We start from the raw sequence: 18,342 nt of genomic DNA, 5'->3' as shown, positions 1-18,342 counted from the left end.
CATAGAAGAATTCACTTATAGAGAAGCAAAACCAATCTTTTTAGATGGTCAAGATTAAGAATAATCTAGAAGGTAAAATGTTAAGGATTAAGTGCCATTGAAATAACCACGTCAGAACCTTGCCCTCATCTCTGATACTAACCTCATTATTCACAATTGTCGATTTCTGTCTCTCCCTGCCCTGCTTGTCTAAAGGTCCTCTGAGACTCACCCATTTCCCTACCCATCAACCAGCACACAGCAGAACTGCAACAAGGTTCTTTGCAAGAACAAAGATATGTGGGGCTTCCCTGGTGGCGAAGGGGTTAAGAATCTGCCTGCCAATGCAGGGGACATGGGTTCGAGCCCTGGTCCGGGAAGATCCCACATGCCGCGGAGCAACTAAGCCCGGGCGCCACAACTACTGAGTCCACATGCCACAACTACTGAAGCCCGCGCACCTAGAGCCCATGCTCCGCAACAAGAGAAACCACCTCAGTGAGAAGCCATGCACCTTAACCAAGAGCAGCCCCCGCTCGCCACAACTAGAGAAAGCCCGCGCACAGCAACAAAAACCCAACGCAGCCAAAAATTAAATAAATTTATAAAAAGAACAAAAGACATGTGTAAGTCATTTATTTTTGGTGCAAAGACTGGTTCTTACAGTTGTATGCAAATAGTTGACACATTTTTGTTGGCTGAAAAACAAATTTTTGAGTAAAATTTTGGTCTGAAAAAATAAACAAAATCTTGGCTTTCCTTATTCACCCATGACCTGGAATAGACACTTAGTGCCCACATAGGTGAACTGTGCGAGCAATTCATTGGAACTGAACTTAATCCTAGCTGAGCAGCATCATCACGTGTGGTGCTGTTGATGACATCCAGAGGCCTAAGCCACAACCTTGGACGTTCTTGTTCTGATTCAATGATGAAATCATGCATCTATGACATCGAGGTACCCAGTTCTGGAGTAAGGCATTTGTCACATCAAAACAATGTGAAGACACATTTTTGGAAAATCGATTAAGGTCCTTCTATTATCAGAGCTTCGTTTAATTGTTTTTGAACTTTGAGTTCTCTTTAATAGGACACACACAAAAAGAGGTGCCTCAAACTATTGTATTATTCCCAGAGGTTAAAATTGTGACGGGTTCCTTTTAATCATGGGAACAAGAGTGCCCCCTAAAGAGCTTTTGCTAAAATACTGCTTCCTGAGGGTGGTGAAGGGCTTGGGAGCAAGGATTAACGAACAGAAAAGGAAAGTTTATCTGAAAACCACTTGGTCCCAGACAGCTGAGCTAAGGATGAGTCATGAGATGGTCCCCCAATGTTAGTGGGAGCATCAGAACCTCTGGGTCTTTGTTTCCCTGTACTATATTAGGCAGGTGAGGGTCCCTGACACTCTCACAGGGGGACAAGCATGGTTTGGGGGCTCTGTGCAGAGAGATTCAAAGCCTGCCTCTGGCACATACTGGCTGGGAGACATGAGAAAGCATTCTGAGTTAGCCCTTGCATCAATTTAGCCTTTCTTTGCAAAACTGAGCTTTCAATTTCTTAACCATAATCTTAAGGCATTTGGGGAGTCATCTGTTTGAATTTATTTTCCTTCCATTTGAAAAAATACTCACAAATCGCATCTGATAAAAGTGGGTATTTACTTCTTTCCAAAGAACCTGGGTCTAAACAACGTTAAAAACAAATAAAAATAAAACAGGATGAAATCATTCAATTGTCACCTAATTGAGTTTTACCAACAACAAGCACTCAGCCATTTATTTGTGCTTGTTGTTGCCCTCTTTGGTCCCATAGCTCATACACAGCAGGTGGAGGTAAGGTCTTATGGCTGGGAGGGACCTTGGCGCTCATCGCATCCAGGGGTCTTGTTAAACCCTCCCAAGGTTGACTTCCTCACCCTCACTCTGGTTACTCATCACTCACATTGTTCATTGTAATAGGCAGCCCCAAATAACCTCTGTCTTCGAAGCTGCCACCCCTTTCTGGCTTTCACGGAGACCTCTGTTTGCTTTTCCTCAATAAAGGGAAGAGGAGGGTGTGAGGCAGGGACATTACAGAGCAGTTTCATCTGACCTGAGTCTAGGAGGGTCCCAAACCACCAGCCGGGGTGGGGTGAGCACCAATCACCTCTGCCCTGTTGGACCACACACCTGAGTCTTCAAGGCAGACAGCCCAGTGAGGGCGCCAGACAAAGGGGACTACAGTCCTCTGCGTGTTCCGATGGGATCCCATTTCTAAGGAAAGAAGAGGGAGGGATGGTGGAGCTGATTCCATTTAGATGTTATGATGACCTAGGACAGTTTCTCCAAGTACTTCCAGAGATATTTTGTAACTTCCCTGCAATACTTGTTATTTTTTCCCTCCCTATCTATTTCTCAAGTTACTCTGCATAAAAATTCTTGAGAACAATCAGGGGCTTGTGTGCTTATTTATCAGCAGTGGGAAGGGACCCTGGCTTGTGTGCATACAATTTTGCAGCTGGGGCTGAGGGATGAAGAGAGAAAGCCAGGTGGGAGGGGATAGAGGGCAGTCAAGGTGAGCTGGCTGCTCACTGCAACCCAGGAGGACGGGAGAGGCCAGGGAGTCCCAGGAAGAAGAAGCAGGTTCTGGGGCTGGGGGAAGATGCCCATACTCTTACCCAACATGGGCAGTGCATGGATCGGAAGAAATGCTGTCTCAATGCAGGGAGACTCAAAACAACAGTGGGCTCAGGGTTCGGCCTAAATAGGGGCCAAAGACCCTCCTCCAATTGAGTGGCTCTGGATCCCTTTCAGAAAGATTCCCAGTTCCTCTCCTGGCGCCTTGTCAGAGGAAATAAATCATCTGATAATGTATTAGCAATGTGGAGGCCAGGGCTCAGCTATTTCCATGTTTAAATCATTACTCTTTCCAGGCTGCTAGAGCAACCTCCCACCCATGCCCTGGTCCACCTTGGTTTGATGAATTGGTTTATCCTCGGGGCAGGAATGGATAGGTTTAATACCCTCCGCCCCACCCCCGTCTCACTCCCCCAAATCCCACCACCAATTGAGTTGGAAGGGCCACCTGGCTGTTTGGTTTTGAACACAGGAAGGCTAAAGTCTCAGCCCATGCCATCTGTACGGGAGGGAGCTGGGACTGTCCCTGAAGCCTCCAGGCTCAGAAGCCCCCAGCTCTGGCCTCTGCACAGGAAGCAGTGCAGGCTGGGCCACAGGTGGGAGTTCAGCAGATGTGAGCAAAGATGATGGCCCTCAGACCCACTGAACCTCTGTCACCTGCTAAGGCCTAGAACCAACAGTTGTCAGGTATAGAGAGCTTCATTGGGAAATCATGGCCAATAATAGGATAGATAATAATGAGAACGGAATTGCACCCATCAGTCAATGAATAAAAATACACATTTGTCGAGGGTCAGCTCCCAGAGAACAGGGTCTGTGATTCATCTCTGGATCCCACAGGTCCTGGCCTATAGCAGATACTCAATTAACATCCGTTGGCTGTTTGTAGATAAGTGAGACTAATAAACTGAACGCAAATTTACTGGGCCTTCCAAGCCATTGTTTAGGCTTTTGTAATAACCATGTATTCTAGTTTCTGTATTTGATGCTTTGACATCTTGGAGCCTTGGGATAGGAAACATCCTCCTCTCCACCACTAAGTTCACCTTTGTATCCAAGAGTTGTGCTGTTTCCTTTGGTGATGGAGTTTTGCCCCTCCAAGAGAGGTTCATGATCTCCCAGAACCTAGGACCTAAACTAGATACAAAGAGCTTTGGAGCTTTGAAAACTTACCTAGAAATAGAGTAGCTGAAACAACCATTTTTATATTCCTGGTCACAAACAGAACACTTTACCAGGAGGGCCTTCCTCAGAGGGCAGGGAAAGGACACACCCAACAAGCTGAGGGTCCTGGGGCTGCCCTGGGCGTCCCCAGGTAGGCAGGCTTTTCTTACTTCCACCTGCTGGCAAGACAATGCCCTTTTCACCTTCAGTCTGTCAGCATCCAGGGACCACCCCCGCCCCCAATCCCCATAAACCTACATGTGAAAGGCAGCTCCCCCTGGACACACTGGAAATGGTTAGAATACTTAACATGTCATATTTACATTTTAATAGATGCCCTTAGGTCAGGTTTGGGAGATCATCATAGCTCCAGAGGGAAGAAAGGAATTCCTACATGATATACTGAGGTCAGAATGGGACCAGAGAACCAAGATGCCCAGATAGAACTTGCCAGGCAAAGGGACAAGATCAAGCTCACTGTTACCCGTGCACAAAAGATGAGATCATTTTCAGACAGAGACACTGTCAAGAGTAGTGCTGTATGAATCAACACGCAGGGAGAGCCGAGCGCCATAAACCAAACGGTTCCTGCGAGCTTCAGACAGGACGCTTGTCCCAGTCTCCCCTGTCCTCTTAATCCTTTTCAATCTGCCCCTCCCAACCTGATTGCTGCCATCTGCCGCCTTCGGGTCTCTGGTACGCTCTATCTTCCCAGTCCCTCCTCCATCAATTGGAGAAACTCACCCACACGGAGTGTCAGGAGAGGAGGCCAGCAGCCAGCCCCTCCCTGCAGCCCCCTCTCTTAACAGGACTTCCTAAACACGTGGCTTCTTCTGCCCGCTATGAACATCTTGGGTTGTCTTGACTTGAACTCAATCTCAAGCCAGATAGCAGGAAACAGGAAGGTACCAGGGAACAGGTGGGCTTCAGGACACTGTGCGGAAGGCTGGAACCATCACGGGCCCTCATCGGCTCTGTGGCTGGGCCTTAGGTTAACCAGCAACTGCGTCTGCAGGGCAGGGTCCTGGCCAGCCCTACCCTGCTGGGCTCCCTCTTCATGGCCGTGTTTATATCTTCCGAAACCTACTGCTGAACTCTGCATATGCAGTTTAGACTCCAGCCCAGAAGCCACAGGAGACGGTGGGGGGAAGGGGGAGGATGCTGGGGAGAGAGGGGCATTTCTCCGACCTAATATCTGTAGAGGATAGTGTCCCAGGCTTCCCTCTGAAGCCATTTAAGACCCTGTCCTTGTGCTCCTGTCCAAACCTATTTGGGTTTATATCTATTTCCTCTTAGAATAATTCATTCCATCTCTCTCCTGCAACAGAGCCATTTATTCCCACGGCCCCGTCCTAGCTTTGTCATTGCCCAGGATGTCTCCACCTCTGAAACCTGAAACTCCAAGAATCCACGCTCAGCCCCTCAGCACCAGCAGCCTAGCTCTTGAAAGTCCAGGGTCTCCGAGTCCTGGAACCGCAGTGAACAGGATGAGCTACGCTGAGGGGCGGGGTTTAAGGACCAGGCAGATGTGGATTTGAATCCAGGCTCTGCCTCTGACTACATGGGTGACCTTGGGCAATTTGCGTCACCTAAGATATTACCTTCTCATCGACAAACTGGGAATAATAATATGCCCTGAGGTGGGTTTGTTTTGTTTTGTTTTGTTTTGTTTTGCTGTAGGCGGGCCTCTCACCGTTGTGGTCTCTCCCGTTGCGGAGCACAGGCTCCGGACGCGCAGGCTCAGTGGCCATGGCTCACGGGCCCAGCGCTCCGCGGCACACGGGATCTTCCCCGACCGGGGCACGAACCTGTGTCCCCTGGGTCGGCAGGCAGACTCTCAACCACTGCGCCACCAGGGAAGCCCCTGAGGTGTTTTTCTAATTTACCTTAATTATTTTTTTATTGGAGTATAGTTGCTTTACAATGTTGTGTTAGTTTCTGCTGTACCACGGAAGTGAATCAGCTATATGTACACATATATCCCCTCCCTCTTGGACCTCCCTCCCATCCCTGCCCCCCACCATCCCACCCATCTAGGTCATCACAGAGCACCAAGATGAGCTCCCTGTGCTTTGGAGACAATGTACTGAAGCCCTGAGCACAGCCTGCTGCTCCATCAAGGGGAACCATTGTATCATGATAGCTTGTATGTATCACATCGTATCATCACTGCTACAGGATCCCTGCCCCCTTCCCACCACCTCCCTTGGCCTCCCCAGATCTCCCTGTCTCCACAAGAGCCAAAATGATCTCCAGAGCTCCTGGCGCTCCAGGACAAGGCCCCCCTCCCCTGGCCCACACACCACGGTTGGGAAGGGGGCACTGGTGCCCTAGGGCTGTGTGCTCCTGGCAAGACCCCTATCACCAACACTCAGTCTTGCCAGCAACTCTTCCCTGAGACCAGCACCCCAACCTCACTGAGTCCTCGATCCTGACTTCTATCAGCCCCACAGAAGCCCCAGGGCTCCCCATCAACCACCATAATCCCCAGACAGCCTTGTTTCTTCTCCTTTGACATCTCCCTCCCCATCTGCTGAAACCTTCTCACTGTGGCCCAAGATGTCCCAGCCAGCCAACCAAAAAACCCTGATTTCCCCAACCTCTGCTCGAACATTTCCTGTTCTTTCTTCTTCTAACTGAACCCTGCTTCCCTTTTCTTCTCAAGTATGGATTTCTCTCTCCCACATTCATGCAACTGACCTAAGGGTGCGGTAGGTGGTTTTATTTGCTCCTCGTTACTTCCAGAACCGTCTCTCTCTTCTCCATAAAACTCCCAGCTCTCGGGCTTCCCTGGTGGTGCAGTAGTTGAGAGTCCGCCTGCCGATGCAGGGAACGCGGGTTCGTGCCCCGGTCCGGGAAGATCCCACATGCCGCGGAGCGGCTGGGCCCGTGAGCCATGGCCGCTGAGCCTGCGCGTCCGGAGCCTGTGCTCCGCAACGGGAGGGGCCGCAACAGTGAGGTGCCCGCGTACCGCAAAGAAAAGAAAAAAAAAATCCCAGCTCTCACATCACACGACTGTACGCCTCTCCTCGCGCTAAGGGACACGTGCTACCCTCCCCATGTCTGCGCTCACTGTCGCTCTCTCTCAATCTCCAGTTCTGACTGTTCCTTACCTTCCCTCTCCTAATGGCACGTCCTCCCTGATGCACTCGAAAGGTGGGCAAAAATGAGATGGGCTCGGAATGCAAAGTACACACCGGATTTTGAAGGCTCAGCCCGAGTAAAAATGTATAAGTATTTCCATCACTTTCACAGTGATTACATAGCGAATTGATACTATTTTGGATATACTGGATTAAATCAAATACATTCCCGTATTTAAATTTGGTTCATCTGTGTCTCTACCTTTTTGTGTGGCTACTAGAAGGTTGAAAATTGCACATGTGGCTCACATGACATTTTGATTGGCTCTACCAATCATCAAGGCCCTTTCTTAATCCCAATTTCACGCGTCCCAGGTGAGAGCTACCTCTCAGGTTTTCCTGGTGCCCTCCGTCCAGAACGCCAACCCGGCATTCCCTGACCTCACCAGGACCTACTAACCACGGACCCCACCGTCTTTCCACCACCCTTCCCGTCTCCCATCCAGCCTTCCCTTCTTGTCCGACTTGCATTCCATGATTTACGTTATCCACTCTCTCCCACAGACTCCCCTCTCTCGTCCCTGTCTGGCTTCCTCTCACTCACTGAGCAGCACTCTGACCCTGGTTAAACCTACCTCCGCAATTGCACTGCATCCACAGAGTGGAGCATGGCTGGGAAGGGAAGGACACGCCTCCATGCTCCTGACTTTGCAGGAGAACTTCCTTCCTTCCCAAGGCAGACTGCCGAAACTCTCCCCTCTAAACTGCACTTCCATTTGAAAATGAATCACATTATAATGCGGGGTCTGTGTCTTCTGGGGACTTTAAGCCCCTTGAGGGCAGGAACCAAGACCTTTTATTTCTGCACTCGCCAGCAGCACCGTGAAACCCTGTCCTCTTCGGATGAAGGAGGTCCCAGTTCCTTGTGTGGACTCAGGTGCCCGGGGCGAGTGAGGCTGTGTGTAGGCTGCACTGAATGCCATCCTCCACCAGGAACAAGGAAATGCACCCCTTGACTCTTCTGGTAGCCAACCTCAGGGACCTACTGTCTCTGATAGGGGTACAGGGGTGGACAGACTCACACCTGCCACGGAGCCAGGTGCCCTCGGGACCCAGAATATTTCTTACAGATCCTACTGTACTCTTTGGGGATTAGGACTAAAAGAACTTGCTTGGTTTCCTCTAGTATCTAGTCTTCACGAGGAAGCCCACTAACCAAAACTCTGCCTTCTTTAGCAGAAGGAGGAACCAGACTTAAAACACCGTCCAGGGGCTTCCCTGGTGGCACAGTGGTTAGGAATCCGCCTGCCAATGCAGGGGACACGAACACCTCGAGCCTTGGTTCGGGAAGATCCCACATGCTGTGGAGCAACTAAGCCCGTGTGCCACAACTACTGAAGCCTGTGCGCCTGGAGCCGGTGCTCCGCAACAAGAGAAGCCACTGCAATGAGAAGCCCACGCACCACAATGAAGAGTAGCCCCTGCTCACTGCAACTAGAGGAAGCCCGCACGCAGCAATGAAGACCTAATGCAGCCAAAAATTAATTAATTAAATAATAAATTAAAAAAAAAAAAAACACTGTCCAGGCCAGGGGTCTCTGAGAAGTGGCGTGGGTGCTTCCTGGGAGACCCTGGGTGGCAGTAGCTGTCCCTGACCTCTCTGTCTCCCCCTGTCCTTCTCCATTTCCCCAACATGTGCAGAGGACTCCCCAAAGGGCAGGGGGGTGAAATAAGTGTGTATCAAGGGCGCACTGTGTCCAAGGAGCTCTACTCGGGTTATATCACGTGATTCCCCCACGGGTCCTGTGAGTTGAATAACATGATTTCCACTTTGCAGATGGGGACGCTGAGGATGAGAGGGTCAGGGCCCCAGTGAAACAGATGGCCCACTTAACTCAGGAAATGTCATAGAATTTGATAAAGGGAACATATGCGAAGGTGTGGCCAGGGTGTAAGATGCCCACAAGGGACAGAGTGGTGTCCTTGAACTGTAACCACCTCGGTTACAAAGCCCAGGAGGGGAGCAGTTACTGGAGCCTAGAAGGAGAAAGCCCGAGTGGAGAGGGTGGCTTACAAGGGGCTGTGACCTCGGGTGGAAGGACACAGTGGCCCAAGGTGACCCCATAGGGCAGGAGCTGAGGATAAACAGGCAACCTCCCATCTTCCATCCTCCCCGTCCTGCCAGGGCGGCTCCCCACGAGGCAGAGAGTGGCGAGTGGCAGCGGGTGGGAAAGCAGGGGCAACAGAAGACACCCCGCGCCGAGCCCAGACCTGCCAAAGTTCAACATCTTGGCACCTCCCTGGGCTGTCCCCCCTCTTGTGGAGGGACAGTCCCTGGGGCCCAAGAGATCCAGGATCCTCCCTGGCCCCCAGCCCCCCGTGAGCTGGGGTAGCTGAGTGCACCATGGCACCGCGTGAGTTAACATCTCTGCTATTCTCCTGCTCCAGTGCCGGATTCTCCAACCTGTAGAGGGCCTGACCCTCTGTGAGGCCCCAGCCAGACCCTCCCAGGAACTCCACTCCCACCCTTGGGCAGCTGCCCGGCGGCCCTCAGCTACGCCAGATGAACCAGGGAGAGGTGATGGATGAGAAAGGAGATGTGGGGACTCCCTTAGGAGAATAATTTAATTTTATGGGGCAGGGACGCAGGAATGGGGAGCTCAGGCCCTAAACACAGCAAGCGGGCTGGCTTGCAGGCATTGGGCGCGGCCAGGAGCATGTGTAACTCATTACCTCTGCGAGCCTCCCATTTGCGGCTGATGGATGATGCTGGGAGCGCGGTGGAGGGCCCGAGGCCACGGGGTGAGCGTGACTGCAATATTTTTCTGACACTAACACCTCTCTCTGGCCCTTGGAGAGAGCCGTGGAGGAGCCAGGCCCGGCTGAACACCACCCACGCCCAGCCCTCTGCCTTTGGGCGCCAGATTGGAGAGGCTTCAGCTGTCTGGGGAAGAGAAAGGCAGGACCAGGGAAGGGACGGGGAGGGGCAGAGGGAGGGAGGCACAGAGGAGGCGGGGTGAGGTGGGGTCGCAGGCCCAGACAGCCCCTGTTTGGGTTTCTGCTCCAAGGGAGGTGTTGGTGGGCCCTGAGGTCAGCGGGGGCTTGGCTGGAAGACTTTGGAGGTCGCGTTCTGTCACGAGCCCACCCACAAATCCCAGCCACACAGGTGGAGCCCATGCTCTGCCCCGCTGGAGACCGGCAGGTGAGGAGGGCCCTGCCTGGGCGTCTTCCCATCCACAGCGGGGCTCAGACACAGGAAGGAGGCGGCGGGGTCCTGAGAGGTGGCCCGGCCAAGGGGTGCAGAGGATGGAGAGGTCCCGAAGGTGTCACCATGGAGCAGGGGTGCGACGGAGAGAGCCTGGAAGGATGTGCATGGCACCATGCGGGAGAGGGGCAACGTGGCCTGCCATGGCGGGTGCCTAATAGCCCCTCAGCTTCCTTGTCGCCTGGTGCGTGAACAGAAGGGAAGGGATGGCGGCAGGTAAGAGGGGAAGAGAAGACGACAGAGCAGAGGAGGGGAGGGGGCAGGGACGTGTAAATAATGCCGCGTTTACACCCTGTCTTTAAAGTCCCACCTGCATTGACGCCTGAGTCATACCTCAATATCTAGACTGAAGTTTTGCAACTTTGCTCCCCCCTGATCCCAAGATCCCCAGGGCCGAGAGGAGGCACCCCCTCGCCTCCCATCTCCCTGCTTTCAAGGGGAAAATCCTGGGAGGGACTTGGAGCCCCTACAAGGCCTAGCAGATGACACTGCTTTCATTTACTCAAGGCCCGGAGTGTGGGGGATGGGGCTGGCAGGGTACCCACCTCTGTCCACCTCTGCTTTCCCATCAACCTCCCTCCGCCCCTACCAGCCCCACCCCTTCCTCCCTCTCCTGTTACTCTGCAGAGATGAGAATCAAAGCAGCAAAGTGCCGGGGAAACAGGTCAAATCTGGCTTGAATTTCCCCAAGTCGGAGCTCACCATTTTCCTCTTAGAAATGAGAGGGAAGGGGGAAAAAATCAAACCAGAAACCAAGGAGCCTTTAGGTGGTGATTTCATCTCAACACTCCAGTCTCTCCGGGGTCTTCACGGCTGCCCCTCCACCCCCGGCCCCATGTCTGGCGTCCAGGAATGAAGTGTGGAGGAGACCCAGACGATATGGAAATCAGGTTTAGAATTTATTTGTTCCGCCACCTTTAGATTTCAAGGACCCCTGTGTTTGCTCAGCCATTAGTTTGTTCATTCAGTCATTCAACAAATATTGATACTTGGGAGCACCTGCTGTGCCCCAGGCTGGGAGACACTGATGAACAAAACAGAGATGCCTGTCCTGGTCCAGCCTATGTTCTTCCCATGAGGAACAGAGAGTAAACGGTAAACATGATAAATAAGAAAATGATATAGTATGTTGAGGAGACTAGGACTCGGTGAAAAAGGAAAAAGAGAAACAGGGAAATGGGTGTGCAGGGGAGGACGGGAAGCCCTGACACAGAGGTGAGATTTGAGCAAAGACCAGAAGGAGGTGAGGGGGACGCCTGGAGGGTCTGGGGGCAGCGTACGTCGGGTAGAGCATGCCAGCAGGTCCACTGTGAGGGTCAGAGGCTCCTTGGCCACAGTCAGTGCCTGGGTTTTTATTCCCTTCAACGTGGGCGCCTTTGCTGGGCTTTGCTCCAACTTAGGTTTTAAAAGGACCACACCGCAAATACAACATCCAAGTCTGTTTCTGTGCACAGGATTTTAGGACTGGATGGGAGCTCAGAGACACCCCCTCTGCCTCTGTGGAGCACTGAGATGGAGACACTGAGGCCCAGAGAGGGGACGTGCCCATCAGGTCACATGCCCCGGGGCGGGGTGGGGACGGGGAGGGAAGAGTCAGCATCCAGCCTACATCTTCCGACCTCTGCTGTCCACACTTCACGGGGCGCTGAGGCTCAGGTGACCCCTGGGACACTTGCTGACCTGGTTCTAAAACTGCCCTCTGATCAGATCTCCCCATGGCTGGGGTTACTGTTATTTTTCAGTCCTTCTGGTCCAAATGGCCTTTCTAAAAATCTCAGGTTCAGAAAAGGGGAGGTAAGATGAGGTCAAGAGAAGGGGGAGCCGTGGCCCAATGACACTCCCCAGGCCTCTCCCCACCCCTGGGGTCCCCCTGCCATGCCCTTCCCCACTGGCACCCCAGGATGGCCCTGGTGGTCCTGCAATTACCTCTCTGAGCTGTGCCCCAGTTCTTTCTTCCCAAATCAGGCCTCTTTACTGATGGGTCACTGGGGAGAGGGTGGATGAAGGATGTGAAGGCCAGCTTGGCTTTGCTGATGTACTGATGGGGAAAAGCTGAGCATTGGTAGCTCCCTGGGGGGGGGGGGGCCTTCCTCTCTTCCCAGGTGTCATTAACTTAACAGAAACACTGGCCTGTCTGGTGCAACTCAGCTGGTAATACCTTTCCCCAGCTACCTCGTCTCTTACAAAACTGTATTCGGTCTTTAAGGCCTTTACCAGAAAGGCTTCGCCCTGCTTGACTTTAATAATCACACATTTTTACCTGCTTTACATGGTGGGTAATTGTCCCCATGCCAGTCCCTCCCACTGGGATCAGAAGCTCTTGGAGGACAAGGATGGTTTCATTTCTCTCTGGAGCATCTCTGGCACCTAACCCATAGCTTGACACATTGTGGGTCCTCAAAATGTGGTTGTGGACTGGAATTCAGAGGAAGGGCTCTGATGGTGGGTAGTTTACTAGGGCAGGTGAAGGGCCCAAATCTCCTGTCTCCTCTCCCTCCTGAGACAATCCCTAATCCCTGCCTTTCTGAGCCACCCAACTTCCCTTCCTACACTCAGCACCTCATGGGAGGAAAGATGGGGTTGAATGAGGGGGAGTCATTTCTAATTTTGAGTAATTTCAAGACAAAGGCAGTTGGCATAGTGGAACACAATGAAACATGGTGCTTGAGAAAAAGTTTGAATAAAGGCATCTGGGATGGTTAATTTTATATGTCAACTGGGTTGGCCACAGGGTAACCAGATTAAACATCATTTCTGGGTGTCCATGAGGGTGTTCTAGATGAGATTAGCTTTTAAATTGGTGGAATCGGTAGAGCAGATCGTCCTCCCCAATGTGGGTGGGTCTCATCTAATCAGTTGAGGGCCTGAGTAGCACAAAAGGTGGGGGAATTCACTTTTTGCTTCCTGCCTGACTGCTGGAGCTGGGACATATCATCTCATCCTCTCCGGCCCTCAGACTGTGATCTACACCATTGGCTTCTCTGGTTCTCAGGCCTTCTGACTCGGACTGAACTATACCACCAGCTTCCCTGGGTCTCCACTCTACAGACAGCAGATCGTGGGACTTCTCAGCCTCCATAACCATGTGAGTCAATTCCTTATAATCAGTCTCTTTTCGTGTGTAGACATCTCGTTTCTGTTCTCGCTTCTGTTTCTCTGGAGAACCCTAAGACAGCCTGTTTCCATCTCATTGACCGTAAGTTTTTACAAAACCCTCCTGTGAGTTTCCTTCTACTCACCTGTGAAGTGGGGATGAAGCTCTCACCTCCTATACTCACTGCAAAGAGGAGTGTATTCATTCAGGCAATAAGCATTTATTAAGCACCTACTAAGTATCGAGCTCTGTGCTGGATGCACAGGAGTTGGCTGTCAGCAAGGTGCTCTGAGCTCCTCTAGAGGAAACTGCATCCGTTGAATCTCCAGGGTTTTAGCAAATAACCAGCCCCCAAAGATGCAGTGCGGTCTGGGTCACTAGGATGGGGCCCCTTCCTGTGCCATGACCTGAGGCCTCAGTTCCAGGGGAGGATGAGCATCTGGAGAGGTGCGTTCCCTCCTTGCAAACGCTTTAGGAAGCTCACTGGAGGCTCATCACCCGAGAGGGTCTGGGCTTCTTGGTTCAGTTGCCTTTTGTGTGACCCCAGCCTCACCCAGAGGAGAGGATGGCAAAGAGGCAAAAGGATTGCCCTAGGAGTCAGGAGACTCAGTGCTGGGGCCCCTCTATGACCAACGAGCTGTGTGATGCTTAATGCTTTTCTCAGTTTCCGCTAGCCCATCTGTAAAATGTGTCTTAGCTTGCTGGTCACACAGGTGTGTTGAGATGCATGAATGAGAAAACACACAGAAAAGACCCTTCCGAGCACGCATTTCAACCTATGCAGTATTGTGTGCGTGAGTGTGGGGGGGTCACCAGCACCCTGGGGCAATGCCAGGATCCGGTGGTGGGGGCAGGGCTGATCTCGCGCCTAAGACCGAGCCAGAGGCACTCACCGTCCTCACACAGGTTCAGCTTGGACAGGCTCCTGCCATCAAAGGGCTCCTCAAAGATGGAGCCAGAGTCACGGTCGCTCACGGTGGCGTGCAGGTACATGGCTTTGTTCTCCATCGCGTCCTGCAGCAGCAGGAGAGGAAGGGAGGACGCAGGGGGGAGAGAAAGGACATAAGCTGTAGGTGGAGACACAAATGAGTGGTGACCTTAGCCTGAACACTGGGAAACTCCCTCATCAGCAGGCATCAGTCACCAGATCCTTAGGACCCAAATTCCCCCTCCTCAACGTCCTTGGCTTGGGGAGGCCAAGGCCCTTTGGACCTTTCTGACCATGGGATCCGTCCCCTCCCTTTCACAGGTCTTGGTGGGGCTGGAGCCCTGCGCTGGGGGACACCAAGGGCCATGCTGGGTGGGGCTGGGAGAAGCCAACCCTCTTGACCCAAGCAGAGGAGTTTCCAAGATTCTGGAGTCCCGGGCACATCAGGGAGACTTGGGCGTCTGCTCTGTGTTGGAAATGGAGAGAAACTAGACTTAAAGTGGGGTACAGAGACCATCAGCCAACAGAGCTAAGACCAGAACTGCTCCCAAACCTGGCCGAGGTGGCATGGTCAGAAGGGCTGGGTTCAGGGGACCATAGCAGGGATTCACCCCCATGGGAGCCCAAGGGGCAGGTGGCCTCAGTGAGGTCCCCCAGACACTAAGGTCTGGGCAGCCTTAGACTGGGGAGGGCCCTGGTGTCCGATGGCCTCCTGAGGCTGGATCGCTGGGGCTTGGGGAGGACCCCATGGAATTTCTAGAATGTCCCATCAACATGGGGAAATGCTGTGTATGCTATTTAAAATGAACCAGCCCCGTTTACACAAGTGTGCACAACGTGATCCCATTTTGTAATATCTACACACGTCCCAAGTACGTGACGGGAAAGATGATGTTCAGAGATGCTCTGGGTTTCCCTGGGTGAGACGTGTATTACAGGACTCTGGGTGGGATTGTGGGGATTTGTGCTTCTTTTTGTTTGCTGGATTTTCTGGGTTTTCTATGATACGTTTGCATTCTTTGTGTAAGAAGAAGAAATCATTTGCGGAGCCAGATCACAAAGTATTTATTTACGTAAAATACTCAATATCCTTTTCCCACATATACGCTTGGTGATTTTGCAAATGACTCTCCACTTTCTGCTCAGTTCCAGCCATTGATTTACGTTGACTTTCGGTTCTGATGCTCTTTGACTCTCTGGATATCGAACCCCAAAATTCGCTTTTAAAAAGTGAATTCTTTGGAAGATAAAAGCCCCCCGGGGAGGATGGGTGGGTCCCAGGCCCAGTGTGAAGCTAACTCAACCCTGAGGTCCAGAGAGCCTAGCCAGGCGTCTACCTCTGTGAGAAGGGGACAGGGCCTGGCAGGTGGCAGTGAGGGGACAGTGGCCACTGACTGAAGGGAAAAGAGGCACCCACCCTGTTCCAATAAACAGGGACAATGGCCAGACCCCCTTGCCGGGCACAGCAAACACAAATCCCCTATTTTCACAACCTGGCTTTTCTCTCCAGAGACCTCTGACCTCGGGGCTGAGAGGAGGCCAGAGCTGACCAGTTGCCATCCACCTGTCCTTCCGCTGGCCCAGGAGGGATGGCTGGGGCTTCTGCTTTTGACTTCAAGTAATGAGATGCCGTCTGCCCCACACATATGGTCACGCATGCACACACACACACACGCAGGCACACACACTCAGGGTGTTCCCAGGCCCTGTGGGCCTTTCTTCCAGCCAGTGGGAGGGAAGGGTGGAGGGGAGCCTGCAGCCCTGCCGGCATCTCTCTTCCCTGCCCTCCGGGGTTCCCGGAGAGACGGCTCCCAGCCCCGCTTCTCCGGGCTGCAGTTGTGTCCAGTTTGCGAGTCCCCTGATGCTGGCCCTCCGTCTAAGTCCTCCACCCAGGGAGGGCCTCTAGGTGCGGCCCTGGGCAGCTCCACTGCTGCTAAGCTACAAGGGACCCTCCCTCGTTTCACAAGCGCTCGTGCGGCACCCCGCCCTCTGGCCTCAGTCCTGGGGAGCTGCAAAGCAGGAGGCCAGTGTCTCCTCTGAGAGAGAGAACCCTCTCTCTGCCAAAGGCAACAGCAGCTGCCGTCCAGAGCCCGTGGGGTCTCCGAGAACCAGGGGTGGAGGTGTGGAGCCGGGCTTGGACCAGCTTCCCTCTCTGCCCATCAGCTCCTGGATCAGAGCTGGAATGCGCAGCGCATTATCTGGAGTGTGTCTGTAGGGCGGCCCCTCCCCTGCCCCTCCGGACCCCTCAGCTGGTGGAGCCCTGGGGAGCCTGCTGGGAAAGGGGCTGAGCTGGAGGCCAGATGCCGTGCCATGAGATTGGCAGTGTTCAGCCGGCGCTGCTAATGTTTGCTACTTGGGAATGAAACCTAAGAATGTTCTGTCTGCCCCAGGTTTTATCTGGGGCTGCTTTTCTTTCTTGGGGAATGGGGGGCAGGAATTTGGACCTTCCCGGCATTGGTCTTATAGCCTTTGGGCCAAGCCTGTGCAACCAATTGCCAAGTGGGGTGACGACACAGCAATACCTCCCAGCCCCGCACCCGTGTGCGTGCGGCCCCCGCAGTGCAGACCCTTTGCCTTTGGGACCTCTCTGCTTCCCAGGAGCCCCGTGAGGCAGGCAGGTGGCATCGGTCTATCATATTCCCATTCTAAAGATAAGCCAGCCAAGGCCCAGAGGGGAAGAACCGATGGGTGTCAGAGAGGGTGAGGCTTCCCACCCAGGGCACTGGCTTAGCGCGAAGTTGCTCTGTCCAGGAAGCATGTGTCAGTCCCTTTTGGTGGCCCCCTTTCGGGCCCAAAGTGATGCAGTGAAGAGGGCCAGGTTAGGTGACCTGGAGCCAGGAGAGCCAGAAGGGAGGGGACCAGAGCCACAGAAACACGGGCAGGGTGGAGACACCAAAGGGACCTGTGGGGAGTGCGGGCTCAGAGGACACGGGGTCCCATCCCAGCTCCACTTCTTATCCCTGGGGAACTTGGCCCAATCAGCTGAGCTCGTTCAGCCTCAGGCCATCACCTCTGTGATGGGAAGAACACATCTGCTAGCCACTTGGTCCCAGCGAGCCCCGCGTGGGACAGAGCATGTGGGAGGGTTGCATGGACAGGGGCATGCAGGGAGTCGGTGGTGGAGTCTGGTGAGAACCAACAGCCCCTCAGCATTTTCTGATCCTGCCAAGCAGCCAGGTACAGGGGTCCCTGGTCTCTTGAGGCCACCCTCCTGCCTAGTCAGTCCCAGAAACAATGCCAGTTGGATCCCTTTGCGAAAGGCAATCACAAATGCAGACCAGAGCTGAGAGCTGGAGCCTGGTGCTCCAAGTACCCCTCTGGGCAGCAGCAGGACACCATCAATTCTGCGTGCTGAGGGGGTGGCCCAAGCCTTGCTGGGTTCCAGCATCTAACTCTACAGGGCTCGTGACTCATCAAAACTAAATAGAGATCACCCTGAACGTGGCCCTCTCTGGAGACAGAATCGCTAAGTCGGTTTTAAGCCCTTTCCTCCTCTAACGGTACTTAGTTCACCTAAATCATAACCCGGAGCTGGAGAGGCACAGATGGTTTATAAATAAGCTCTGCCTTCACACGCTCCACCACTGGACACACCTGCAGGCACGCACACACACGTAAAGGGACTGTCACCTGTCCCATCTGCTCCCTGAATAGGCTCTGGAGCTGTGACATGAGGCTGGCAGAGTTGCCACTAAAGCAATCGCTTCCTCTGGCTCCCAAATGAGGGCTCACACCCACCAGCCCAGGCATCTGGATGAGGGCCCAGCAGATCCCCCAGGCTGACAGCTAGGACTTTCCCACCCAGCACTAGCACCTCCACGCTCCACATCCTGGGGATGCTCAAACCCAGCGCCCTGTGTCCCCTGGCTGCCTTTAGAAAGCTATGCGCAAGTGCTAGGACAGAGTCAGCACCAAGACTCACCTGAGGGCTCCCAGTGAGGCTGCAGCGACCGTCCCCTCAGTTCCTGGCATTGGCCATGGTGGCTGGAGAGCTGGCTGCCGCCACCACCCCGAGACCCAGGCAGCCCCTCAGAGCTCGTTCCCACTGCCAGCCAAATCCAGATGGAGTCATAGAAAGAGGCTGCACGGTGCCCAGGGTCTCGGGGGTCACTTCTCCAGGAGGATCAGGTCAGGAGGCAAGACTCAACCTTGTGCCCATGTGGGAGTCCCTGTCTTGGTGCCCCGCCTCGGTCAGCCTTGGGCAGCGCTCGGGA

General features: G+C 53.4%; 1 protein-coding gene across 1 annotated transcript in view; it reads right to left on the bottom strand.

Annotated features, from left to right (window-relative positions):
- The window catches only part of SCARA5 (scavenger receptor class A member 5), a 117,202-nt gene extending 99,123 nt beyond the window's left edge, over positions 1-18,079 (bottom strand). The window contains exons 1-2 of the mRNA XM_029203414.1: positions 18,051-18,079; positions 14,094-14,214 (exon numbers count right to left, since the gene is read on the bottom strand). Coding sequence (XP_029059247.1) covers positions 14,094-14,208 — 115 coding nt within the window. The 5' untranslated portion in view covers positions 14,209-14,214; positions 18,051-18,079. The remainder of the gene's footprint in view (positions 1-14,093; positions 14,215-18,050) is intronic.
- Positions 18,080-18,342: the final 263 nt, after the last annotated feature.

The sequence above is a fragment of the Monodon monoceros genome, unplaced genomic scaffold (genome assembly GCF_005190385.1).
Source record: "Monodon monoceros isolate NGI ecotype Baffin Bay Population unplaced genomic scaffold, NGI_Narwhal_1 Super_Scaffold_5, whole genome shotgun sequence".
Lineage (NCBI taxonomy): Eukaryota > Metazoa > Chordata > Mammalia > Artiodactyla > Monodontidae > Monodon > Monodon monoceros.
The sequence above is the reverse complement of the archived record's forward strand: the minus strand, read 5'-3'. Positions and strand labels throughout refer to the sequence as shown.